General features: G+C 37.7%; 1 protein-coding gene across 1 annotated transcript in view; it reads right to left on the bottom strand.

Moving 5' to 3' along the window:
- SNX4 (sorting nexin 4) overlaps window positions 1-19,505 on the bottom strand; it is a 62,860-nt gene that overhangs the window by 18,696 nt on the left and 24,659 nt on the right. The window contains exons 6-8 of the mRNA XM_027107112.1: window positions 17,430-17,485; window positions 14,070-14,142; window positions 7,844-7,905 (exon numbers count right to left, since the gene is read on the bottom strand). Coding sequence (XP_026962913.1) covers window positions 7,844-7,905; window positions 14,070-14,142; window positions 17,430-17,485 — 191 coding nt within the window. The remainder of the gene's footprint in view (window positions 1-7,843; window positions 7,906-14,069; window positions 14,143-17,429; window positions 17,486-19,505) is intronic.

Consider the following 19,505-nt stretch of genomic DNA (forward strand, 5'->3'; position numbering starts at 1 on the left):
TCTGTTGCCGGAGGGTAGGTTCTTGTTTTGTCACAGAAATAATTCAGAGACGAGACACAGAGGCCAAGTAAGCGACGTGAAGATTCACTGAGCAACAGTATACTCTCAGGAGGGAGAGCTGGCAAGCTCAGAAGAGCAGCTGCCCCGAGCTCCTTTTGGCAAGCTGGTTATATGGGGTGTGAAAACGGGTGGAATATTCATCAAGGAGGGAGGGACTTTGGGGTAACTTCCTGGCTTTCACCCAAGTTCCACCTTTCTGAGAGGAGGGGCTGTTTTTGTCCTTGGTCTTCTCGGATCTGCCATGGTGTCAGGTGCAAGATGGGTACTGCTCTGGCTGCAATGTTAATTCTATTGTAATGAGGGTATAATGAGCAAAAAGTTACATTCAGACATAAGAGGTTCCCACCTTTCTTTGCCTCTAGGACCCTGTCATTGCAAGATGTATGGTTTCCTGTCATATGACCCATGCCTCTCTTCTCTGCTCATATCTGGCTAACTGCCTGCTCTAACAAATCCACTCCTGGGTTATAAATATGAAGAAAATGAAAACACTGACTCGAAAAGATACATGCACCCCAATGTTCACAGCAGCATTATGTACAATTTCCAAGATATGGAAGAAACCTAACAGACGTCAACAGGTGAATGGATAAAGAAGTGTGGTATATATATGTGCATGTATACACACACACACACACACACACACACACACACACACACAAAATGGAATATTACTCAGCCACAAAAAAGAAATCTTGCCATCTGCAACGACATGGATGGACTTGGAAAGTATTATGCTTAGTGAAATAAATCAGACAGAGAACTGTATGTTATCACTTATACATGGAATCTAAAAAAAAACAAACTAGTGAATATAATAAAAAGAAACAAACTCACAGATATAGAGAACGAATAAGTGGTTACCAGTGGGAAGAGGGAAGGAGGGAGGGGCAAGATAGGGATAGGAAATTAAGAGGTACAAACTATTATGTGTAAAATAAACAAGCTATAAGGATACATTGTACAGCACAGGGAATATAGCCAATATTTCATAATAACTTTAAGTAATTTCAGAGACTTCAGAGAATCTGAAGTCCATCCTTATCTCCTAGCTTAAGGAATCTGAACTATAAAACCACAAAGGTCCCTCCTGCTCTAGTATTTTACAGTTCCATTAAGAAAGAAAGGAAAGAACTCCAAGAATGCCCAAGGGTCAAGACTCTGGAAAGGAATAAAAATATTATTACAACAAAAATAGAGGTACAGGTTCAGCCACTATGGAGAACAGTATGGAGGTTCCTTAAAAAACTACAAATAGAACTACCATATGACCCAGCAATCCCACTACTGGGCATATACCCTGAGAAAACCGAAATTCAAAAAGAGTCATGTACCAAAATGTTCATTGCAGCTCTATTTACAATAGCCCGGAGATGGAAACAACCTAAGTGCCCATCATCGGATGAATGGATAAAGAAGATGTGGCACATATATACAATGGAATATTACTCAGCCATAAAAAGAAACGAAATTGAGCTATTTGTAATGAGGTGGATAGACCTAGAGTCTGTCATACACAGTGAAGTAAGTCAGAAAGAAAAAGACAAATACCGTATGCTAACACATATATATGGAATTTAAGAAAAAAAAAAATGTCATGAAGAACCTAGGGGTAAGGCAGGAATAAAGACGCAGACCTCCTAGAGAACGGACTTGAGGTTATGGGGAGGGGGAGGGGTGAGCTGTGACGGGGCGAGAGAGAGTCATGGACATATACACACTAACAAACGTAGTAAGGTAGATAGCTAGTGGGAAGCAGCCGCATAGCACAGGGATAATGGCTCGGTGCTTTGTGACAGCCTGGAGGGGTGGGATAGGGAGGGTGGGAGGGAGGGAGACGCAAGAGGGAAGAGATATGGGAACATATGTATATGTATAACTGATTCACTTTGTTATAAAGCAGAAACTAACACACCATTGTAAAGCAATTATACCCCAATAAAGATACTAAAAAAAAAAAAAAAATAGAGGTACAGAACTAAATTTAGCTGCCCAATCTGGTGTTCATCAGGGATAGAGGCATGGGAGGCAAAGTCTCCAGCCCCAAGCAAGTCTGTAGTAATAAGTTTTATTTGTTTATACTTCCGTATATCGTTTCATTTAAACAAAGTTCCATGCTAAAAAAGGGTTTGGAAACCACTCTCCCCATTTAACCCCACAATTGAACAGATATTTAAAATCGGGCTCAGAGATCTAACGTGGTTTACTCAAAAGTCAGGCATCCAATGAGAGGCAGAGCTGAGATTAGAATCAACTGCCATCAGAGTATTCTACCTACTAATCCCAACCTTCACTTCCTTTTTTTGGCTTTCTTCATCAAATGAGCTCTTTAGGGAATTCCCTGGCGGTCTAGTGGTTAGGGTTCCGCGCTTCTACTGCAGGGTACACGGGTTCAGTCACTGGTCACGGAACTAAGATCCCACAAGCTGCATGTTACGGCCAAAAAAAAAAAAAAAAAAAAAAAAGAGCTCTTCACCGCCACTCATCAACCATATGACCAAAAAATAAAAAATAAATTACAGAATCCTTCAGCAAAATACATCCTGTGCGTCTTTGAGCTCTGAGGTATATGACAAGGTTTGCATATCCCTGATCATGTTTACACATGACTCTGAAAAAATTTTCTTTTGCAGTTTCCTGGAATCCCTTGAAAGGAATTATACCATCTGAATCTGGGAAAGATGTTTTTCCTTGGTTGCTTCTATATGGATTCACAATCTATGAATTAAGATGAGTATTTTAAAATGTTCAATTAACAGAATATAACATTTTAGGCTATTAGCTCCTGACAGCTTTCATTCGCTTCAAAAACTTTAGTTACTGGCACTTAAAACTCTTTTTTTTCTAAGTCTTTTGCAGAGTGAATCCTGCCTGTGTATTGTAAAAAATAAACAGAAACCTCAATTAAATAGAGTTGGAAGACCAAAAGGGGGAGCTCTCATGCCCTGTGTCCACAGCAGAGCCCAAGAAGAAAGATTCCTCTTCTTTCCTGGCCAGGTCTCAGCCAATGAAAAGCCACGGAGACTGTTTACTCTAGCCCTCCCAACTTCCTTTTCCTCTCTATGAAAGCCTTCTCCTTCCCCTGCCCTGTGGGAACTTGCATGAGCCTTGCCATTGTTGCAGCCTGGAACTGCAATTCTCTGCTAAACTTTGCTGGAGAAATATCTGGCAGTCTATTTGTTTCAAGTCAACAGTGTTTGGTCCAATTCTTGACAGGCAGATCTTAAAAGTTCCTGAAACTAGTGAACATATAGACAAGTCCTATAAGCACCTACATGGAATGACCCTTTGGCCTGTCCTAAATTGAATCAGGTGCCATATCCAGGAGGAAGCTGCAAAAAGCCTAGGAACTCAAGAAGACCAAAAAATGAACTCCCATACTTTAAAAAACAAAAACAAAAAACCCCAGCAACACGTAACATGAACATATTACAAAAATCTTCCCTGTTTCTTCTCTGTGCATCTAATTCCTGCTAATTTCTTACTTACAAGTAAGTTTAAGTCTTGTCACCTTTCCTTCCCTCTTTGACAGTCTTTTTCTACTCATAGCTCAATCATTTTCTTAATCCATTCTCTCACTTCAATCTCTCATTTAGCAAAAAGGCATAATTTTACAAAGTTATTGGATATATATAGAAAACATTTAAATTAAGAGACAAAGCTGATAAAATCAGCTTTATATTTCTTCCCCTCTCAAATTCCAAACCAAAGAACAGAAACACATTGAACTTTTTTCCAGTTATGTGACTCTCAAGCTCTGGATTTTTTCATTACTCTTTTTTTTGGCTGCGCCGCGAGGCTTGCGGGATCTTAATCCCCAGGCCCCGGCAGTGAAAATGCGAGTCCTAACCACTGGACCACCAGGGAATTCCCTGGATTTTTTCATTACTCTTATGGTCAGTGTAGTGCCACTGACCATAAGAGTAATGAAAAAATAAAAAGGAAACAAAAAGAAAAGATAAAAAACACTCATTACCAATTGGTACTACTCTGCAATCCTTTCCCACATTCCTAAATGATACCCTCATCAGTGCTTCTCAAACTGGGATACTTCATCTTGGATATCTGAAGCCATCTAAGCATGGCACAGTTTTTCTGAAGAACGAATTTTAAGTTTGAGGCAGGGCAAGTTATATATATGCTTAAATAACCATGGATGCTCTACAGAGTAAAATGTAAAATTTGAATAAACTGACAGAACTCAAGTCTTCAAAGAGATTCTGCACTTGCCACAGCTGCTTCCAGCCAATCCCCCAGGGAGTTGGTAAGGGGAGATAAAGGAGGATATGCAGTAGGATCAGTTTAAGAACTCTCTTCTCCGTGAGTTTGAGACAGACTGCCCTATATCACTCCCCTCAAGCTTCCTAACCACAGAATCACGCCACCTGTTCTCAGCAGAGACACCTGCTTTACTAAGACAGGGGCCAGCTAAAGTGGCCTCCTGCCACATACTGCTCCTCTCCTTTAAGACAGCTCTGTGTCTTCCTCTCTATCTTCTCTCCCATCCACCCTCCTACCCGTGCTCCCCCTGCAAAAAGCCACCACCACCACCACAAAGAGGCCCTATACCCCTTCAAGAATAACCTCAGAGACTTTTCTTAACAGACTTATCAGTAACTTGCTGTCTTTCCTTCCTTAACCCTTTCCTGTCATCCCTAGGACCACTGCATTATATCACTCAAACCAAACTGCTCTCCAAATTAACACCGAAGATTTACCCGCCCATTTCCCCTCGTTTCGACTAAATTCAATTCCTCTGCAGCGTAACTCCAACTTCTTGAAGTGCTCCCTTCCCTTGCTTGACACTGCGCACTCCTCATCAATTTCCCAATGTCTCCCTCACGTTCTTTTTCTTTGCCTGACCCCTGAACACAGATATTCCCCAAGGTTCCGCCCTTGAGTCTCTCACAGTCTTACCCTAACCCTCTAACATTATCACCTTAACCCTACATTAAATATCATTCTATTAGGATGTAACTTTTATATACAACTCATATTCTCACCAGCCTCTTACACTGCAGATCCAAATTTCCAATTGCTTAATAAAAATCTTTAAATCAAATGCAATCTATTCAAAACAGAACCCTTTAATTCATTCCTCAAACCTGTTATTTTTCCTACATTCTCTATCACAATCCTCCTAATCATTCAGCTGCCTGCAAATTAAATTTTGGTATCTTTAGCACCTACCACGGTAGCAGGAGATCAGCAAATGTGTGCTGAATGACTGAAAGAATCAATTGATAAATCTTGTCATTTATGTCTCCTTAATAGTCCCTACTGGCAATTGCTCTGGTTCAGGCTCTTGATTACCTGCTTAAATTACTTCAACCACCTGTGGTCTCCTTGGCTCACTTTTTATGAAATATTTTAGATGTAAAATGGCTTTCTGTTAATTTACTGAGTTAGCAAAAAGGCGAATCTGTATAATACTTATCATGAGACATTAATGCAAATAATTTTCTTTACAATTTGATTCAGCCAAGTGACCTTTCATCCACTTGCCTCTCAAATTAACACAAGTCCATTTATTATTTACAATAAATGTACTACTTTTGAGAGTGTCTGATTTACGTTAATTATCATATGAGCATATTCCCAAGCTTAACTAGAGTTCCAGTTTGAGTAGTATTCTTAAAATCAGGGCTGACTCACGCATAGATCTAAGAGCAGGTAAGTCGCTCTTCATGCAGCTGACTTGAATTTGCCTTTCTTCCCATTATTCCTGTTTAGACATATACTCCTATCGTAGTTATGAAGAGTCTACATGTTTACAATATTAATATGCTTCTCTTCATTAAAAACATCATATAATGCTGATATTGTCCCATCTTCCATTTGATCAACCAAGACATATAGATAACCTGTTACTCAAATTAAGTAAATATGTAGCCATATCTCGCACCTGACATTCAAATAAATTTCATATGAATCAAAAATTTATAAAACCACAAAAATGTAGAAGAAATGAAAAATCTATTTTTTTATAATCCATAGTGGGGAAGACCTTATTAAGATATACACAAAAGTCAGAGGCTATTACTTTATAAAGGAGAAAATCTAACCACTTACATGTTAACTGAATTTAACAAATTGAGTATTTCTGTATATCAAAAACCACCAGAAGGGCTTCGCTGGAGGTGCGGTGGTTAAGAATCCACCTGCCAATGCAGGGGACACGGGTTCGAGCCCTGGTCCAAATGCCACGGAACAACTAAGCCCATGTGCCACAACTACTGTGCCTGCGCTCTAGAGCCCATGAGCCACAACTACTGAGCCCACGCTCTAGAGCCCATGAGCCACAACTACTGAGCCCACGTGCTGCAACTACTGAAGCCCGCACACCTAGAGCCCATGCTCCTCAACAAGAGAAGCCACTGCAGTGAGAAGCCCATGCACCACAACAGGGAGAAGCTCACGCACCACCGCAGTGAGAAGCCGGCTCACCGCAACTAGAGAAAGGCCGCACATAGCAATGAAGATCCAATGCAGCCAAAAAATTAAAAAAAAAAAAAAAAAAAAAAAGCCCCATACAGTTATTTACTGATAACAATATATATTGGAGAGCTGTTTTTAAGTAAGAAAAAAGCAAAGTAAAACAAGTGAACATAGCAATGTATAAAACATGCTCCCTTTCCATGTTTAAAAAAATGGGGGTGGGGGGGACTTCTCTGGTGGTCCAGTGGTTAAGAATCCATCTTGCAATGCAGGGGACACCGCTCGATCCCTGGTCAAGGAACTAAGATCCCACATACCAAGGGGCAACTGAGCCCGTCCGCTGCAACTACTGAGCCCATGCGCCACAACTACAGAGCCCATACGCTCTGGAGCCTGTGTGCCACAACTAGAGAGAAGCCCACGTGCCACAACTAGAGAGAGAAGCCCGCACGCTGCAATGAAAGATCCCGTGTGCCACAACTAAGACCCGATGCAGCCGAAAAATAAATAAATAAATATTTTTTTAGAAAGGGGGGAGGGAGAAATGAATTTGTTTGTGTGTTAATATATACATTAATGGTGCTACATGTTACTAGAAGGATACACAAGTAACTCAGAAACTGCTATTAGTTGCCTCAGAGGAGGAGACCGGGGTGGTTGGCAGGCAGGAGGGAAGAGACTTTTCACTATATAAGCTTTTGTTCCTGTTGAATTTTGTGCTATATGAATGTCTTACCTATTCAAATATGTTAAATGAATTATTTTGATTAATTCAATCAAAAGGACTTAGAACATTAGCAAGGACATTTTTCTTACAAGAAGATTTGGATAATTAACTTCTAAAATGTCACAACTAAAATAATTAACACACACAAAAATTCACAAAAGAAAAAGCTCAAAAATAACCAAGATATGCAAGTTATCTACACAAGTAAATATTCTAATTTACACTAATATTACCTCAAGACTGAAAAATCCATCTTGCAAAAGCCTTCAGAAATTATAAAGTGACACAAAGAAAGAAAAGAAAAAGAAAATCGCTAACTCTATATGACAGTGATTTCCAAAGGAATCTTCTTGGGCATTCTGCCAAGAAAGTAAAAGACACCGCTCACTGCTTCAGAGCAGTTTATCTTTTATCTGCTCAATATACTGGACTCCCTTATTATTTTTTATTTAAACAAAGGCTTTACAGTGAAAAGTCTGAAGACTGCTACTACAGGACATCATTTAAAAAATAATCTTTTGCTTTCCAGAATCATATATTTTCAAGAATTATAGTTCTTAGGCAAAAAGCTAATTAGAGCTAGTTGTTGTTTATTATAAAAGTTTGCATAATGCTTACCTGAAAACTCGCCCATAATTCCCATGTACTTTATATACACCATACAGTCGGTCTGCTACTCTCTGGAATAAACAGTCGAAAGAAATTGCTATGAAGTCAAAGTTACATAAAGATTACTTAAAAAAAAGATTTTATCCTCATTTAAAATACATATATATATATATGTATATATATATATACATGCTTAGCACAATAACCTTGAAAAATATGGAAAAGAAGCTTAAATCTCCCAAAGTTTCATCATGGGAGATAATTGTATTTTTTTAATTAACGTTTTAAAATTTCCTATACCAAGAGTGCTAATATTTTTAACCAGCAGTTTATTATTACTTTTATTTTATAAATTTATTTATTTATTTATTATTTATGGCTGTGTTGGGTCTTTGTTGCTGCACGTGGGCTTTCTCTAGTTGTGGCGAGCAGGGGCTACTCTTTGCTGTGGTGCACGGGTTTCTCATTGCGGTGGCTTCTCTTGTTGTACAGCATGGGCTCTAGGCACGTGTGCTTCATTAGTTGCAGCACCCGGGTTCTAGGGCACGTAGGCTCAGTAGTTATGGCTCGCGGGTTCTACAGCGCAGCCTCAGTAGTTGTGGTGCACAGGCTTAGTTGCTCATGCGGGATCTTCCCAGACCAGGGTTTGAACCTGTGTCCCCTGAATTGGCAGGAGGATTCTTAACCCCTGCACCACCAGGGAAGTTCCCAGGCAATATACCTCTGTGCTACTTTATCAAGTTAATGCCTTCTAACCAACTAACATTAGATATTTCAGTAACAGTAGAATTACAATTTAGGTCACTGAGATAAAATATGTACTGCCTAGAGACTTCCCTCGTGATCCAGTGGTAAAGAATCTGCCTTCCAATGAAGGGGACGTGGGTTCTATCCCTGGTTGGGAAACTAAGATCCCATGTGCCGTGGGGCAACTAAGCCCACGCGCCACAACTACTGAGCCCAAGTGCCTCAACTAGAGAGCCTGCATGCCGCAAACTACAGAGCCCACGCACCACAACTAGAGAAAGAAAAAAAAAAAACCCACGCACCACAACTAGAGAGAAGCCCACGTGCCACAACAATGAGCCCAAGTGCTGCAACTAAGACCCGACGCAGCCAAACATTAAAATAAATGAAATAAATATTTTTAAAAACTACAAAAACAAAATAATGTACTGCCTAGCCATTCATACAAATTTTACAAAAGACAAAACAAAACACCATATGCAGTAATCTCCTTTACTTTCCCCCAAAGTATTATGGACATGAACTAGAAGATCAAAAGTCAATCCCACATAAAACCCTAAAAAAGAATTCCTAGTATATAATTTCCAAATGTAAACCCTGAATTTACATTCAACCCCTCTAGTTCCTTACTCAAACATGAGTAATTTGAGGAATTAGGCATTAACCATACAATAATTCTTAAACCTTTCAATACTTCAGCTTAAACTGAATGAACCACATTGTAAAAACCTGGAGCAGGCGTAGGAGGATCATAAAATGTTTTCCATCTCTCCTTGACCTGCTAGACTAGAGGGCAGCACACTACAGGTCCGCAGCTTGTTTTTGTAGTCTTACTGGAACACAGTCATACTCACTCATATTAGCACTGTCTATGGCTGCTTTCATAGCAGGGTTGAATAGCTTCAACAGGGACCATATGACCCAAACAGCTGAAAATATTTACTATCTGGCCTTCAGAAAAAGTTTGCCGACCCCTGTACTAGACTCCAATTTCAGGACAAAGTTCATAGTCTTTACTATGCTTGAAACTTTCCAGGGCTGTCCATAGACCTCTAAACTAATTTCTCTGGGATGTTATTTCCCAATTATTTTTTGAGAGCCCTACAGAGTGTCAAAGGTTGGTTGGTTGTTTAAAGTGGTTCCATTGTCAAGTAAGTTTGGGAAATACTGAGATTAAAATGTTTAACAGGTTTTTTTTCTGCAGGACTTTTTTGAACTTTAACACTATATACGAATCAGGACTATTGAGAGAGAGTTGGTTTGCAGTAGGGAACATGTTACAGGAATGGCATTCCAAAGAATATAAAATGGAAAATGTCACTCTAGAGTACTCGTACTTTTTTTTTTTTTTTTTTGCGGTATGCGGGCCTCTCACTATTGTGGCCTCTCCCATTGCAGAGCACAGGCTCCGGACGCACAGGCTCAGCGGCCATGGCTCACAGGCCCAGCCACTCCGTGGCATGTGGGATCTTCCCGGACCGGGGCACGAACCCGCGTCCCCTGCATCAGCAGGCGGACTCTCAACCACTGCGCCACCAGGGAAGCCCCGTACCTTTTTTTTTTGGCCGCACTGCATGGCATGCAGGATCTTAGTTCCCCAAACAGGGAGCGAACCCCGCCCCCTGCAGTGGAAATGCGGAGTCTTAACCACTGGACCGCCAGGGAAATCCCTAGATCCTCATACTTTTAAAGATCAAACGTTCTCCTGACAGCTGAGCATTTTATCATCTACCTACGATATTAAGTATAGAAGAGAGGGAAAGAACTTGTTAAATAACCACATAAGAATAAAAACTAGAACAACTTAAATACAAAATGCATACACAAAATAAATGTTCAAAGAAAGTTTCTGAATCGCCGGTATTTAAGTGGTTTTTTTTTTCTTTAAATTTTATCACTCCTGGCAGCTGATACAAAAGGAACTTTTACCATGATAATTAGAGCTCTGGAAAATACTTTGGTCCATAGAACATGACAAAAAGAGGCAAGAGTTCTCATACTCCAGAAAGGTGAGCAACCACACAAGGAACTATTCTATTGGTGAATGAGGCAACAAAGAGCCACTCAGCAGTTGTTACTGGACCAGCAATGTTTCTGGCATGAACTACTCATGGAAACAAATTGTTCTAGCCAACCGAGACATGAGATGATTAGTATCTAGATCATCAGGCAGTGAGAGAAAAGATGAAGTGAGGAAAAATTATAAACTATAGACCAAAAAATATCATTTCTAGAGAAAAGTAAAGACAAAAATGGCAGGTAAATAAATCATGAATTATTAAAACCTGAAACCAGATTAATTCAGTGGTCATTGGTAAGCAAGAATCATGGTGCCAGGTAAAGGGGGCTATACACAATGATTTAGTCTACACTGCCACTCAATTTCAATTCTGTTGACAAGCCTTTTTGAAAAGTGATCATCTGACAACTGACAGGGGAGGACTGACACCTAGCAAATAATATGACAACAGAAGAAATTTGACAGACTCATCTTATCATCCTCCCCAGTTCTGAATCATTTGCAACTATGGTAAGAATGTCTTCTCTATCCTCACTGAAGCAGTAGGGGATTAAATGTTAAAAAGGACACAAAGTCTTATGACAGTCTATTAGATAATCTTATTTGAAAAATCTGGACACATAGCTTTTCTTTTGAATTATCTCCTAAGGAGGCAATGATTATGAGATTTAGGACTCCTGATACTACTGCCAAATTCTTTCCCAAAGGAACTGTATGTAATACTTTACACAATGCCACTGTCACCAAATATTTCACAAACACTAGATATTACCATCTTTATATATGACTACAAATTAAATGTTAAATAGTGCCTCAATAATTTCAATTTACATTTTTTGAGTATTAGCAAAGTTAAACACTCCTCCCTCCCTTTTAAATTTGATTTCCCCTAGAGAGGCAGCAAATATGGTTGTAGGAAGTAAGGGATTTGGAGTAAGACAAATGTGAATTCAAATTCCAGCCCCTGGGACTTCCCTGGTGGTCCCGTGGTTAAGAATATGCCTTCCAATGCAGGGGACGTGGGTTCAATCCCAGGTCAGGGAACTAAGATCCCACATGCCAAGGGACCACACATAGAAAGAAGCCCATGAGCCACAACAAAGAGCCGGCATGCCACAACAAAAGATTCCACGTGCCGCAACGAAGACCAGTGCTGCAACTAAGACCCAGTGCAGCCAAAATAAATAAATAAATATTAAAAAAAAAAAAGATCCAGCTCCTTCTTACTTTAGGGTTTGACTTTTGAGAATTTATTAAACTACTCTTAGCCTTAGTATTATATCATTCTCTTGGAAATGTGGAAATGAACCTCATCATATGACTGAGGATTAAAGAAGATGACATTTGTAAGGTACCTGGCAATAAGCAAGGTGGCTCAATGAAAATCAATTCTCTTCTCCCTCAATCTACCTGAATTCACGTCCTCTGTCAATATACCATTTGTAGGTGGTTAAGAGCATGGGTTCTGGAGTCAGACAAAGGTTTGAATTCTGGCTTCATCATATCTATTTATAGTATAATATGAGGCAAGTTACTTAATTCATTTGCCTCTGCTTCCTAATCTATAAAATGGGGACAGTTACAGCACCTACCTTCAAAGGGCTACTATCGGAATTAGTTAAGAATAACACAATATGTTTGGCTGATATACAACAGTAAATAAATATTAGATTAGCATTATTTTCCTTTTGTCTTCGTTTACGAAACATAGATTATCTCATCTGAGTCTCACAACTCTATGAATAACACACTCATTCATATAACAAATATTTATGTAGTACCTACTATGTGCCAGGCAGATATTCCCATTTTCCAGCAAAGAAAACAAACTCTGAAAGGTTAGTGGATTTGCCTGAAGGACCTGGTAAATGCCAGAGACAAGTTCTAAATCCAGCTCCTCTCAGTCTAAGGCCACCTGCCCTTTCTGGTTGTTCTGTTTTGACGTCTTAAATATTAACTCTTTAACCTGTTAGTCATTTATTTTTTGCCTTTTCCACTTTCAAAAGAATTCTCCTTGTCAGAAAAGATAGCCAAATAATTCTATTTTCTCTTCGTCTGTTAACAATTCATCATCTGTATCAAACAGTGTCTAAGCCTTCTTCTCCTGACACTCTGAATGCTACAAAAAAGTCCTCACTGTGGTGATTTCTGTGTTGCTCGCAGGCTTCTGTCAGTGTTGGGCTATAACCTTCCATTTTTAACTGTTATGTCACTGTCTATGACTAAACAGCCTTTCTCCTAATTTTAGAACAATCAAGATTTTAGCTATTCTGTATTTTCCATTGGCATTTATCTCATTTATACAGTCAGAATTTCAATTTCACTCACAGAACAAGTGCTGCCTTTCCTTTGAAGAGCTCAAGCTGTCTTTTATGTCAATTAAGTTTCTGAAGCCTGTTTTCATAAAGTTAAGGGTAAATATATCAATACCCAGAATTCTCTTACTTGTGTATTGTAAGCTCTCTGATGACAAGGTCATTTTTCTTTAAAGGTCATATTTCTTGTCAAATATACATTACTAACCAGTTCTCCCTGGCTGGTTATAATTAAATTCAAGAAGTAATTTATGTTACTGCTTTTTAAGATTTTTTAAACATAAAACTGTCAGCACGTACATCCATTTATTCATCCATTCAGTGAATATGTAGTGGGTGCCTACTCTGAGTCAGGCATTATTCTAGGGATTTGACAGTGAGAAAACAAACTCCTGCTCTTGGGAGCTCACATACACTAGTAGAGGAGACAATTAACAAATGAGTACAGAATACAATGTCAGTGTTGCTATAAAGACAACAGTGATGACAGAAAATGACAGGCCGCTGAGCCTGCGCGTCCGGAGCCTGTGCTCCGCAACGGGAGAGGCCACAACAGTGAGAGGCCCGTGTACCACAAAAAAGAAAAAAACAAAAAACAAAAACCTTGAAAGAATAGGATATTATATGTAGATCTAAAATCCCACACTTAATTATATTCCAACAGTGAAATGGTAGGCCCTTCGATAAGATGTCAAAACAACCATATACAGACTACAGAGAAAACTATAGGCTAAAATTCTTCAAGTTATTTACACCAGAAAACATTTCACGTTTTTTAAAAAAATGCAATTTAGGTGATGAACACACCAAATTTGAATATAAAAATCAGTTATTCATCATAAATATCTTCCATTACTTAAAAACATAACGATTAAATGAGAAGCACTTCCTTTTTTTTTTTTTTTTTTTTTTGTGGTACGTGGGCCTCTCACCACTGTGGCATCTCCCGCCGCGGAGCACAGGCTCCGGACGCGCAGGCCCAGCGGCCATGGCTCACGGGTCCAGCCGCTCCGCGGCACGTGGGATCTTCCCAGACTGGGGCACGAACCCGTGTCCCCTGCATCGGTAGGCGGACTCTCAACCACTGTGCCACCAGGGAAGCCCAAGCAATTCCTTTTTAATGTCTGTCAAAAAGCTCTTGGGGACCACTTACAGCTCTGACTCGAAGAAGATGTGAGATGACAGACTGTAGTTCATCACTGTAGTGTTTTAGTTCTGTAAATCTCCTGAAACAGGAAACAAAACATCATTTTTCTCATGAAAAGTCAAAAACTGAAAGACAAAATAGCAGTTCCTGAGAATAATAAAACTGATTCTATTTAACTATTTGCTAGCCTTAAACATTTACACACCGATGCAAACTCAGAAAGTTCTAAAACAAAATAACCATATTTTCTCTAGATATTTTTAAAGCCAAGAAAAGACTTTATAATTTACACTGTGGAACTGAGATAGACATAATATTTGTTAGTTTGAAAACAAAAAAACAGGAAAAAATTTATGGTGCTAAGAAAATCTTATGGTGCAACCATAAACTCATTGTCTCTAACAATCTTCATGCTGCTCAGTAATCTTTGTTTCTATAATCTGATGTCTGCCGTTCTCCATAAGACCTGAAACTTCTATTACCACTGTTCTTCCAGCAATGTAACACCTGACCTCACCCTCCTCAAAAATTTGTTTCCCTGACATCAGTGTTAATTTCTCATGATTTTCCTTTTACTCTCTGGTCATTCCTAAAGTCTCCTTTGCAGGACTCACTCCCTTCACTCATCTCTTATACCGCCAACTTTAGTGTGCAAAGGACTCCTGAAGTGTTTGCTAAGAGCACTACTGAGGGCCTCTCAGTAAAAGAGGGCATGAGTAACCACCACAACTGTACACAGGAATAAATTCAGGAATCTGAATTTATAACAAACGCATTCACAGGATTCAGATGCTGGCAATCCTCAGATTACACTTTGGAAAACGCCCTTCAAGCACTGGCTTCTTTAGGATTCAGCCCTAGGTCCTCAACCATTTTACAACCAATCTTGCAATCTACACACTCTGTGTGACTTATTCACAAAGCTTCACAATTATGATCTACATGCTGCTGAACTCCAAATATGTAACTCCAGCCCAAATCTCTCCTAAAAGCCATATCTGTGAAGCCAACTAACTAGCAGACATTTGTACCTGTTTACATATCCAAAGCTCAACTTATCTTCCCCTATCCCATCAAATCTCTCTCCTCTATTCCCTAGCAGTTTAAACAATGAAACCTAGGTGCCACCTGTATTTCCTTCTCCTCTCTTTCATCCCATACATTCTACCACTCACTCAGTCTACCTCCTAAATATTAGCCAAGTATTGCCACAAAAAGTAGAGACTCAAGGTCCTCCTCCTCACTGCTTTTAACAGTCTAGTTTGAACAAAAATAAACATGCATGAAGAGGTATCTTTGAAACCTCTGAAACAATCTTTCTGGTTTTCTACATTTTAAGAAAGAATGGAATTAAAGTATTTTAGTGATATAAACTATTTCAGTAATGGTATGAATAATAATTAGTCTATTGGGTCAGACAGACCTAGAACAGGGATTCTGTATATTAAAAATCTGTTACAACAATGACTGATATAGATAATTCTCTTATCTAAAACTTAAGGCAAACAAATTCTATTACAAATTATACATTAATTATATACTTGAACAAGAACTTAGGAGCAAAAAATTACCTTGTTTATGTTATTGGTCATATCACATTTAAAATTCTATATATAATGTAGAATATTAAACAAAATTTAGCAATCTAGAAAAGCTGGTAGGTCAGAAAAGGGAAGACAAACATTCAGTTGACAAAATATTTTTCATTAAATTAAAAAACATTCAACTGACAAAACAATAATATTAAATATTAATTTAAAAACTGTCTCATCTACATGCTCCTCTAATGAATGTACATTCACCAATGTCATAAACTTTGCTGCTTAGGTTTTCCAAAGCTTTTTTGGAGGGTGACATAATTTAGTTCTTAACCTAGAGAACATCTCATATACCATGGATGTCATTATAGCCCTTATAAAAACTGCAGTGGAACCTTAAATGCATATTACAAAGCAAAAGCCTTTCTGAGAATGCTCCGTATTGTATGATACAACATTCTGGAAAAGGCAAAACTATGGGAACAGTAAAAAGATCAGTGGTTGCCAGGGCTATGGGGAGGGAAGGATAAATAGGCAGAGGAAAGAGGATTTTTAGGGCAGTGAAAATACTTTTTATGATACTGTAATGACACATACATGTCATTATACATTAGTCAAAACCCATAGAACATATAACACCAAGAGTAAACCCTAATGTAAACTATGGACTTCGAGAGGGTAACAATGAGTCAATGTAGGTTCGTCAATCATAACAAATGTACCACTTTGGTAAGGGATAATGGGGGCGGCTCTGTATCTCTAGGGGCAGCTGTGTAAGTGTAGGGGCAGAGGGTACCTGGGAGCTCTGTACTTTCCACTTAATTTTGCTAGGAACCTAAAACTACTCTAAGAAATAAAGTCTATTAAAAAAATAAAATAAAAACCTCAATGGTTACCATCACTATTTCTTAATTACCAAACTTTAAAATATTTATTTATATTTTATATTCAAAATGTATAATAAAAACCAGAGGCACAATGTTAATGTGTTATGGTTTATAAAGTCCAGCACAATAGGCTATCAGACTATGCAAACTTGGCCTTTGTCTGCTAAGAATTTACACTATGTAGAAGTTAACGCTGAAGGCCTGACTAGAGAAATTCTAACAGACCTCATAAACTTGGTCACCAAATATGGAAAAGCCTCATCTACCTAAGCACATTTCTACCTGGAAAGTATAGCTGAAGCAAGCTTCAGGTAAAGGTCCATATAATGAAGAGCCTGAATTATCCACCAAATTCAGAGAATGAACAAAACCAAATGTTAAATACCTAGATCCCACCCTAAGGAAAGTTATTTCTGAATACACCAGTTTTCTTTAATACAGAAATGCTCTCACAAACACCAAAGTGACACTGATGAAGTCAGGTAACTGTCATATAAATACATCTCCACGAAATTATTATACTAGTATGCAACTATCAAGTTTTTTTGCTATTCAAAGTAGATAGTTTATTATTAAAATAAATAATATATTATCTTGAGTTTTGTACATATCTGACAAGCAAAGTCTAATAAGAAAAACTATTTTATATGAAATTAAAATTATTTTTCTCATTTTTCTGATACCTTAAGCAACACTCAATAAATCCTTCTAGGAAAAAGCAGTGGTTTAATTTTCTAAAACTTCAGTTACTTACAACCTTAATCCCAATTAAATTACCAAATTTCAAAATCAGTTTTAGACTGTAAAAGGATTTCACTAACGTGAATTACTATTTAAAATATTTAGCAAATAAAGTGCATACATTCAGAAATGAAAAATTAAATAGATTGATAGGCACCATTCAAAACAACATCGTAACTGTTATTAAAACAAAACCTTACTTGTCTGGGTTTTTCACTCTGAATGTTGCATTAAGCGCTTTTAACCTGGAGTCTGCCTGGAAAAAATAATTTATTCACTTAATACAATTACATTTCAGGGTTTAAATCCAAACAGTTTTATTTTCCCTTTAGAATTAAGATGCTCAAGTACAGTTTTCTTCGTATCATTTGTGTCAAACACATTAAACATACCCCAAAAAACAGCTTAGTAGTTATTTTTTAAAACACTACAAAAATATTTATAAATTAAACTGAACACATGGCATTCAGTAATACCAAAGTAAAACAACTGTAAACACCAATACACTAGCAACCATATACCTCTGCATTATTATAACAAAATAGGTCTCATGTGAAAAAAGTAGTTTACTTTTTCTCTAAATCAAGAAAAACAATGATCTATATATATAAACTAAATAAAACTACTGCTTTGAAGCCTGTGCATTACTGAGAGTCGTTCTCAGATGGAATGTAAACCAAATGTACATTGGTTTTTCTCATTTTCATAATCAGTATTTTAGAAAATAAAGAAATATGGAAATGCCTGTACTAAATTAAAACTAGCTAGATGAGGACTTCCCTGGTGGTACAGGTTTGATCCCTGGTCAGGGAACTAAGATCCCACATACTTGAGGTGCGGCCAAAAAAAACCAAGCTAGATGACATCAAATTAATTCCTTTCTAGCTGGCAGGAAATGTTACAACTTTTTAACTACCTTTACTTATTTCTAGATATTTCAACACAACTATTTAACTACCTTTACTTATTTCTACCCTAACTTATTTCAAAGGAGAGACAGAAGGATCAACATGAAATAATAATTTCATTGTATAAATTTATACTTAATATAGCCAAATCCTCTCCTCTTATCATATGTTCTCATTAAAATAAAAAAATTATAAATAAATAAATATATATATATATATATTTTTTTTCTGACCAAGGCACAAAAATGATACGGTTCATAAAAGGTAGCTCAATCAGTAATCAATTTCATGATGTGGTTTGGTTTTGAAAATCCCAATCAGCTTGAATATTTTATATTATTCCAACTTATAAGCCCTAATTACAAATACTCCCAAAATAATAAACAAACAAAAGCAAAACTACTAGGGCTCCCCAGATTACATGGCTGAAGAAATAAAAACAAATGCAACAAATACACCACTCCATAAACCCAGCCTCCTAAACCTTCAGACCAAAAGCAATTCAAACAGCTATCAAGAATATCTAAAGCTTAATTTGTCATTGAATTCAGGGGATTCTCTTATTTCTAAAATGGGTATTTTATCAATTCTTGACCTTTCTTACATCTCAAGGGCAAAGGAGCTAATGCATGTGAAAGTCCTTACAATTAAAGCAACTATGAATTTAAGGCATATAATATTACTCCCTTATGTTCTTTAAGTGAATTCAAATCACTAAACATCAACGTGTTAATGACTTTATAGTCACATGCAAATGAGATTCTTTAAATAAGGATGAAATTACATAAAAACCATCAGTAAAAAAGAAAATTTTCATGTGTATCTTTTTCTGAATCTCATACTTAATACTACCAATTAATTTATTTTTTACTTTTAATATTACCATCTTACCACTATAGAAGGCATATAAAATGTAAACCATCACCATCCTAACCTTTGCTTACCAAGCATTCTGTCAGGTCAGTCCATCATAACACCCCACTCAACCTGCTCATCATTTCACAAGATTCCATAATAAGAGAAATTGCTTAAAATGTCATCAAATCAGAAACTTCTCCCCAAAGCTAGATCTCTAAACACCTACCTAAGCTGTTCCAAATCTGACGGTTACCATTCATCCATCTTATCAGGTTCCTCACTAAATATCTAAAGAAGCCCTTATATAATTGTTTCATACCACCCTACTTTATCTCCTTTAATACAGCACTATCTGAAATCCGCTGAGTTGTTTTCTTGTTTCCTAGCTGTCCACTAGAATATAAGAGCCACAAGAAAAGCACAATGTGAATGGGGCTCCTAGAGTTGCACAATGGCTGCCACGGCAATACTTTAATCTTCTTTGTTCATTCCTGTAACCCCAATGCCTCC

The sequence above is a fragment of the Aethalodelphis obliquidens genome, unplaced genomic scaffold (assembly GCF_003676395.1).
Source record: "Aethalodelphis obliquidens isolate GAN/ISIS:26980383/991018 unplaced genomic scaffold, ASM367639v1 scaffold1, whole genome shotgun sequence".
Taxonomy (NCBI): domain Eukaryota; kingdom Metazoa; phylum Chordata; class Mammalia; order Artiodactyla; family Delphinidae; genus Aethalodelphis; species Aethalodelphis obliquidens.